Raw genomic sequence first — 9,563 nt, forward strand, 5'->3', positions numbered from 1 at the left:
TGTTGTTAATGTTTAGTATGCAGAGCCTTTGTCAATAATAATGAACGGTCTCCACCTAAAACATGTGAAAGAAATTTGCATTTCTGTTGTGCCTTTCAAAACCGCAGGGCATCCCAATGCACCTTACCTTGAAATGTAGGTACTGTCATAATGTAGGAAACATGGCAGCCAATTTGTGCACAGCAAGCTCCCATCAACAGTAATGTGACAGTGACCAATCTGTTGTCGATTGACAGATAAATGTTGACCAGGGAACCAGGAATAACTACTCTGCCCTTCTTCAAAATCGAGCCATTGGATCTTTTACATCCACTGAAAGGGCAGACAGAGCCTCGGTTGAACATCTTATTTGAAAGACGGCACCTCTGGCAATGTAGCACTCCCACTATACTGCATTGGTTTTTAAGCCTTAATTTTTGTGCTCAAGTACTGGAGTGGGCCTTAAACCCACGATCTGGCGCAGAGGCAAGACTATTACTGACTGAGTTACGGCTGACACAAAGCTGATTAAGGGTCTACACCCGGAACATGCGGAGTCAGTTAAGGGTCTACACCGGAAACGTCTGGAGTCGGTTAAGGGTCTACACCGGAAACATCTGGAGTCGGTTAAGGGTCTACACCCAGAACGGCTGGAGTCGGTTAAGGGTCTACACCCAGAACGGCTGGAGTCGGTTAAGGGTCTACACCCGTAACGTCTGGAGTCGGTTAAGGGTCTACACCCGTAACGTGCGGAGTTGGTTAAGGGTCTACACCTGGAATATGCGGAGTTGGTTAGGGTCTACACCCGTAACGTGCGGAGTTCTTTAAGGGTCTACACCCGTAACGTCTGGAGTCGGTTAAGGGTCTACACCCGAAATGTGCGGAGTTCTTTAAGGGTCTACACCCGTAACGTCTGGAGTCGGTTCAGGGTCTACAGCCAGAACATGTGGAGCCGGTTAAGGGTCTACACCCGGAACGTGTGGAGCCGGTTAAGGGTCTACACCCGGAATGTATGCAGTCAGTTACATAGAAACATAGGCCCTTTGAGCCTTCTCCGCCATTCATTATGATCATGGCTGATCATCCAACTCAGTAACCTGTTTCTGTTTTTGCCCCATACCCTTTGATCCCTTTAGACCCAAGAGCTATATCTAACTCCTTCTTGAAAACATACAATGTTTTGGCCTCAACTGCTTTCTGTGGTAGCGAATTCCACAGGCTCACCACTCTCTGGGTGAAGAAATTTCTCCTCATCTCAGTCCTGAAAGGTTTACCCCGTATCCTTAGATTATGACTCCTGGTTCTGGACTCCCCCACCATCGGGAACATCCTTCCTGCATCTACCCTGTCAAGTCCTGTCAGAATTTTATAGGTTTCTATGAGATCCCCCCTTACTCTTCTGAACTCCAGCGAATATAATCCTAACCAACTCAATCTCTCCTCATACGTCAGTCCCGCCATCCCAGGAATCAGTCTGGTAAACCTTCGCTGCACTCCCTCTAGCAAGAACATCCTTCCTCAGATAAGGAGACCAAAACTGCACACAATATTCCAGGTGTGGCCTCACCAAGGCCCTGTATAATTGCAGCAAGACATCCCTGCTTCTGTACTCGAATCCTCTCACTATGAAGGCCAACGTACCATTTACCTATTTTACCACCTGTTGCACCTGCATGCTTACCTTCAGCGACTGGTGTACGAGAACACCCAGGTCTCGCTGCATATTTCCTTCTCTCAGTTTATAGCCGTTCAGATAATAATCAGCCTTCCTATTTTTGCTGCCAAAGTGGATAACCTCACATTTATCCACATTATGCTGCATCTGCCATGCATTAGCCCACTCACTCAACTTGTCCAAATCACCCTGAAGCCTCTCTGCATCCTCCTCACAACTCACCCTCCCACCCAGTTTTGTGTCATCTGCAAATCTGCAGATATTACATTCAGTTACCTCATCTAAATCATTAATATATATTGCGAATAGCTAGGGTCCTAGCACCGATCCCTGTGGTACCCCACTAGTCACTGCCTGCCATTCGGAAAAAGACCCATTTATCCCTACTCTGTTTCCTGTCTGCCAACCAATTTTCTATCCATCGCAAATCCCATGCGCTTTAATTTTACATGCTAATCTCTTATGTGGGACTTTGTTGAAAGCCTTCTGAAAGTCCAAATAAACCACATCCACTGGCTCCCCCTCATCAACTCTACTAGTTACATCCTCAAAGAATTCTAGTAGATTTGTCAAGCATGATTTCCCTTTCGTAAATCCATGCTGACTCTGCCCGATTCTACCACTGTTCTCTAAGTGCTCTGCTATAAAATCTTTGATAATGGACTCTGGAATTTTCCCCACTACTGATGTCAGGCTGACTGGTCTATAATTCCCTGCCTTCTCTCTACCTCCCTTTTTAAATAGTGGGGTTACATTAGCTACCCTCCAATCTGTAGGAACTGTTCCAGTGTGAAGTCGGTTAAGGGTCTACACCCGGAATGCGTGAAGGTGGTTAAGGGTCTACACCTGGAATGTGTGAAGTCAGTTAAGGGTCAACGCCCAGAATGTGTGGAGTCGGTTAAGGGTCTACACCCGGAATGTGTGAAGTCGGTTAAGGGTCAACACCTGGAACGTGCGGAGTCGGTTAAGGGTCTACACCCGGAATGTGTGAAGTCGGTTAAGGGTCAACGCCCGGAATGTGTGAAGTCGGTTAAGGGTCTACACCCGGAACGTGCGGAGTGGGTTAAGGGTCTACACCCGGAACGTGCGGAGTGGGTTAAGGGTCTACACCCTGAACGTGTGGAGTGGGTTAAGGGTCTACACCCGGAATGTGTGGAGTTGGTTAAGGGTCTACACCCGGAACGTGCGGAGTGGGTTAAGGGTCTACACCCTGAACGTGTGGAGTTGGTTAAGGGTCTACACCCGGAATGTGTGGAGTTGGTTAAGGGTCTACACCCGGAATGTGTGGAGTTGGTTAAGGGTCTACACCCGGAATGTGTGGAGTTGGTTAAGGGTCTACACCCGGAACATGCGGAGTGGGTTAAGGGTCTACACCCGGAACGCGCGGAGTGGGTTAAGGGTCTACACCCTGAACGTGTGGAGTTGGTTAAGGGTCTACACCCGGAACATGCGGAGTGGGTTAAGGGTCTACACCCGGAACGCGCGGAGTGGGTTAAGGGTCTACACCCTGAACATGTGGAGTTGGTTAAGGGTCTACACCCGGAACGTGCGGAGTGGGTTAAGGGTCTACACCCGGAACGTGCGGAGTGGGTTAAGGGTCTACACCCGGAATGTGTGGAGTTGGTTAAGGGTCTACACCCGGAATGTGTGGAGTTGGTTAAGGGTCTACACCCGGAATGTGTGGAGTTGGTTAAGGGTCTACACCCAGAACGGAGTTAGTTTTTTTTTTAGAACATTACAGCGCAGTACAGGCCCTTCGGCCCTCGATGTTGCGCCGACCTGTGAAACCATCTGACCTACACTATTCCATTTTCATCCATATGTCTATCCAATGACCACTTAAATGCCCTTAAAGTTGGCGAATCTACTACTGCTGCAGGCAGGGCGTTCCACGCCCTTACTACTCTCTGAGTAAAGAAACTACCTCTCACATCTGTCCTATATCTATCACCCCTCAACTTGAAGCTATGTCCCCTCGTGTTTGCCATCACCATCCGAGGAAAAAGACTCTCACTATCCACCCTATCTAACCCTCTGATTATCTTATATGTCTCTATTAAGTCACCTCTCCTCCTCCTTCTCTCCAACGAAAACAACCTCAAGTCCCTCAGCCTTTCCTCGTAAGACCTTCCCTCCATACCAGGCAACATCCTAGTAAATCTCCTCTGCACCCTTTCCATAGCTTCCACATCCTTCCTATAATGCGGTGACCAGAACTGCACGCAATACTCCAGGTGCAGTCTCACCAGAGTTTTGTACAGCTGCAGCATGACCTCGTGGCTCCGAAACTCAACCCCCCTACTAATAAAAGCTAACACACCATATGCCTTCTTAACAGCCCTATTAACCTGGTTAGCAACCTTCAGGGATTTATGCACCTGGACACCAAGATCTCTCTGTTCATCTACACTACCAAGAATCTTGCCATTAGCCCAGTACTCTGCATTCCTGTTACTCCTTCCAAAGTGAATCACCTCACACTTTTCCGCATTAAACTCCATTTGCCAACTCTCAGCCCAGCTATGCAGCCTATCTATGTCCCTCTGTACCCTACAACATCCTTCGGCACTATCCACAACTCCACCGACCTTAGTGTCATCTGCAAATTTACTAACCCACCCTTCTACACCCTCTTCCAGGTCATTTATAAAAATGACAAACAGCAGTGGCCCCAAAACAGATCCTTGCGGTACACCACTAGTAACTAAACTCCAGGATGAACATTTGCCATCAACCACCACCCTCTGTCTTCTTTCAGCTAGCCAATTTCTGATCCAAAGCTCTAAATCACCTTCAACCCCATACTTCCATATTTTCTGCAATAGCCTACCGTGGGGAACCTTATCAAACGCCTTACTGAAATCCATATACACCACATCCACTGCTTTACCCTCATCCACCTGTTTGGTCACCTTCTCGAAAAACTCAATAAGGTTTGTGAGGCACGACCTACCCGTCACAAAATCGTGCTGACTATCTCTAATGAACTTATTCTTTTCAAGATGATTATAAATCCTGTCTCTTATAACCTTTTCCAACATTTTACCCACAACCGAAGTAAGGCTCACAGGTCTATAATTACCAGGGCTGTCTCTACTCCCCTTCTTGAACAAGGGGACAACATTTGCTATCCTCCAGTCTTCCGGCACTATTCCTGTCGACAATGACGACATAAAGATCAAGGACAAAGGCTCTGCAATCTCCTCCCTAGCTTCCCAGAGAATCCTCGGATAAATCCCATCTGGCCCAGGGGACTTATCTATTTTCACACTTTCCAAAATTGATAACACCTCCTCCTTGTGAACCTCAATCCCATCTAGCCTCGTAGCCTGAATCTCAGTATTCTCAACAACATTTTCTTTCTCTACTGTAAATACTGACGCAAAATATTCATTTAACACTTCCCCTATCTCCTCTGATTCCACACACAACTTCCCACTACTATCCTTGATTGGCCCTAATCTAACTCTAGTCATTCTTTTATTCCTGATATACCTATAGAAAGCCTTAGGGTTTTCCTTGATCCTATCCGCCAATGACTTCTCGTGTCCTCTCCTTGCTCTTCTTTGCTCTCCCTTTAGATCCTTCCTGGCTAGCTTGTAACTCTCAAGCGCCCTAACTGAGCCTTCACGTCTCATCCTAACATAAGCCGCCTTCTTCCTCTTGACAAGCGCTTCAACTTCTTTAGTAAACCACGGCTCCCTCGCTCGACAACTTCCTCCCTGCCTCACAGGTACATACTTATCAAGGACACACAGTAGCTGCTCCTTGAATAAGCTCCACATTTCGATTGTGCCCATCCCCTGCAGTTTCCTTCCCCATCCTACGCATCCTAAATCTTGCCTAATCGCATCATAATTTCCTTTCCCCCAGCTATAATTCTTGCCCTGCGGTATATACCTGTCCCTGCCCATCGCTAAGATAAACCTAACCGAATTGTGATCACTATCATAAGGGTCTACACCCAGAACACTGAATTTCGGACAGAGTGAGGAGCCTCCTAGCAATTTTACTGCAAGCGCTGCTCGCCTACGTTACTTGCCAGCAGCCACACAACTTGGGAGGTGCTCTCAATCTGGTCGGGGCACACTGTAAGACCAAGGAGTCGGCAATAACACCGATAGATGCGAAGGAGAGCGCATTTACCTGACCAGGTGCAGCAGTTCTTGCCCTCGGTCCGGGGTAGAATCAGCAAACAGGACATCGAGACCAATAATAGTCGGGGCACCGATCCTGGCATCTCGAACTTAGCCACCTCTCGGTTCCACTTTCCAATCACTTTCCTTCCAGTGGCTTTAATTCAGTTTCTCCCTGGTGAGGACGGAGATTCACACGGCCATGTGTCCTTTCTTTCGCTCACCTTTACCGGACTCGCTGTGTCCCGGGAATCGGTCCTGTTCGATCCCAGCTCAGTCTCACTGTTTCCCAAGAAGCGGAACTGTTTTTCGACATTAGTCACCCAGCAACGTCAGTGGGGCGTGGGCTGCTCAGATTTTATCTGTAACCACACTCCCATGTAGTTCTAATTTATTGTTTTACTTTCAGGTTGTGCAAAACTCCCCAGTTGTTTAAACAGGAGTGCAAAAGCAAGTCGATCTTTGGTTAATGCTGTTAAAGTGTTATTTCAATATAACATTTACCAAAATATCCCCCACAAGGTGGTATCCAGGAGCTTAGAAAGATTGTCCACAAAATGTAACGAAATATTGATGAATCTAAAATATATCTAAATATATTGATGTGGAAAACCTGGCTTCCCCCAGTGAATGCAGTCCCGGACATGTCTTTAAAACTTCATTCTTCAGAATCATCATTGGCAAAGCTGGCATTTATTACCTTGAGAAGATGGTGGTGGGCTGCCTTCTTGAAGTTGTTTTGATGCAAAAGAGACCGCCTCAGAGGGTAGTGGAATCAGACATGTTGAGTTATGGGACTGGAATCACGTATGTTCCAGGCTGGGTAAGGACAGCAGGTTTCCTTCCCTCAAACACTTGAGTGAACCCGTTTTTCTTTACAACATGCAACAACTCCGTGATCACTTTGACTGAGACCAGCTTTTACTTTCCTGATTTATTAAAAACTCAAGTCAAATTCTCAAACTGCCATGGCAGGAATTAAACACACATTTTCTGGGTTCCTAGTCCTGTAACATGGCCACTACACCTCCGTTATCTCCCCTACCCGTAAACAGATAGCACTCTCTGGCTTTACTTCACCCAGCTGATAAATGTCAGAGATAGTGGACTGTCTGATCCCTTTGTGGGAGTTCCAAGGGCCTGCAACAACTTGGAATTGCTACAACAAGCCCCAAAGGAGACGAACTCAAACTGACCAGCAAATTAAGCAAAAAACGTCCAACCCAACCTGCAAAAAAAAACCTCACAACTTGTCAATAAGTAGTTTGACTGGCTTTGCAACTTTGGTCAGTTACAACATTGGTTTACTTGTTATTGACACAAAAACAACCATAACTAAACAAAAGGCTGAAGGAGGATATTCCAAAGATGAAGGTCGAAAATTGGCCAGGCATTTCTAAAGGGGTGCTGAAGAAGGGTCACTGACCTGAAACGTTAACTCTGCTTCTCTCTCCGCAGATGCTGCCAGACCTGCTGAGTATTTCCAGCATTTCTTGTTTTTATTTCTCAAGGGGTCTAGGTTCATGCTCCTTCTGAAAATTCAGCTTTTGTTTTAGCCAAAAGTGATGCATTCTGCTTCTTTTATATTTGGCAATTAACTGATTTCAATTCAAAAAAGCAGGAAAAGGAAAGTGATAGCTTGGTTTTTTTTAGAAGAGCAGTGGATTTTTACTGATCCATGTTGTCAGGAAAACCCTGTATGTCAAATGGGAAATATTAATTTCATTGGTTGGAAACTTGCCTAAGACATTTAAAGGAAAAAATCCAACAAGTTAACTTTCAAAAAACTAGCAGCCAAGATGGCCACTGCAGTTTACATCTGAAATACCAGGAGATTGAACTGGAGACAAAAAGTCTAACAAGAAGCCCAGCCAGAACAATGCTTTGGCTAACTGAGTAGATTAGCTAGATGATCCTCATTAGTGAGCCATTCAAAGTCATCCTGAGGCTTTCATAAGTGGAGACGTCCCTCCTGGGGGAGGTGGGATACTCACTGGCAACCCCACCTGCCAAGAGGAGTTTTGGGTTTTAGATTTTGGACCTCATTAAAAACAAAAGGAATCGATAGAACCATGTGACTGCCTGTTCATCTCTGAAGAAACTAGAAGTTTTGTGACACAGACAGCAGACTAGCAGTAACTGAGTGGACAGAAGCAAAGATGGCGGCTGCTCCCCATCTCTCTCTCTCTCTCCCCAGAAAATATCAAGAAAAGAACCGTCTATGACTGGGAGACCCTCCAAGCCTGCAGACCGCTACAGCCAGCAACCAGGGGAAGAGAATCAACGACGAATTCTGCCTTCAGGAACTCTGAGCAATGTAATTCAACCAAAGTGCACTTTGACCAGCGAGGACTTCAAGAATACAATAATTCAAGAATTTCAACTGAGGACTACCGGATTTACCGACTGTATTCAAGTTCCATTTATTCTGGACTTCAATCCAACCACCAAATTTATTTGCCTCTGTAATCTATTTGTGTGTGTGTGACTCTTGTGTGAATGTGTGTGGGAATGTCTAGTGTATCTTTAGTATCTTAAATTGGGTTAGAGTGTTATGTATCATAAACTCACCTCTTTCTTGTTTAAACTCAATAAAACTTGTCCGATTGGTTCCTTCACGGTCACATTAAAGGTAAAAGGTAAAACATTCACTGAGATGGTAAGCACAACCACTGTTTTTAAAAAGGAATAAACTCTGTTGCAGTCAAATAAGAGGAAGAGCAAGAAGGGAGCCTGATACCCCCTCCTCACCTGGTCGTAACAATGGTGTAATCGCCACTTGTGTAATACCTAACTCCTACACTGGTAGATTGGGGTGTGCATTAACTTAAATGAGTTTCCTGTAGATTCTCCCTTGAAGAAATAATTCTTATTCAATTGATGACTGCATTTTCCATGTCAGTCCTGAAGTTTAAAAGAGCCTTAATTCTGACATATAATATCATTTCACACATAAACCAGCCAAGATAAATAATAGCTACATTCAGTAGTATGGAAAACAGTCAGTGGGAGTGATCTATGATCAAATATGTCTTAGTTTTAGATATAATAAAGAGAGATCAAGTTACAAGGATGTAGGTTCACAAATTGGTCTATCTTAACCATCTTGCAATTTGATCTAAGATCCCCCCAGCCCCCCCCCCCCCCACCCCGCCCATGCTGCAGAATTGCTTCCTGAAGGTAGCTTTCACTCTTATTGCTGCAGACATTGCAGTAGTGAAAATAAAAACAAACATTCTCATCTTTAGAATAAACCCTCATCCATGCTTTTGCTACCTCAAGACTTGACAATTCCAACACTCTCCGAGCCAGCCTCCCATTTCTCACCCTGCATAAAGTAAAGAAGGAGTTCTCAACCTTTTTGCTTCCAAGAGCCCCTCCAATGTTATAAAAAATCTCTCAAACACAAGCATCTTTTCTGCATAAAAATTATTTATACAATTCAGCCTATTATTTTGCTTTTACTTAATGTGAAACTTGTTGCTGCTACTCAGCAACAATTCTGTCAAGACATGGAAATAGCTTTGACAAACATACACACAGGTCACAGTCCATGTTTATCCTGACCAAGTTTCATTGTTGTAATTACTGAAAATTCAGCTTCACATAAGTACTAAATGGAAGCAACACTTTCAATGCCTATATTCAGTTGCACCATGGTCAACATGATCCTGCTTCATGTGATGTCCACACATGCATTTTCCAGCAGGGGTCATGGGATGGCAATCAGGAGTGGGAGCCTGATTGGCTTTATTTTGATGTTGGAGGGATTC

At 45.2% G+C, this 9,563-nt stretch overlaps 1 protein-coding gene across 1 annotated transcript in view; it reads right to left on the reverse strand.

Moving 5' to 3' along the window:
- LOC137377801 (interleukin-13 receptor subunit alpha-1-like) overlaps positions 1-6,127 on the reverse strand; it is a 75,114-nt gene extending 68,987 nt beyond the window's left edge. The window contains exon 1 of the mRNA XM_068047870.1: positions 5,801-6,127. Within this exon, the coding sequence (XP_067903971.1) occupies positions 5,801-5,894 (94 nt within the window). The 5' untranslated portion in view covers positions 5,895-6,127. The remainder of the gene's footprint in view (positions 1-5,800) is intronic.
- Between the last annotated feature and the right edge of the window lie 3,436 nt (positions 6,128-9,563).

Source organism: Heterodontus francisci, chromosome 15, assembly GCF_036365525.1.
Source record: "Heterodontus francisci isolate sHetFra1 chromosome 15, sHetFra1.hap1, whole genome shotgun sequence".
Classification (NCBI taxonomy): domain Eukaryota; kingdom Metazoa; phylum Chordata; class Chondrichthyes; order Heterodontiformes; family Heterodontidae; genus Heterodontus; species Heterodontus francisci.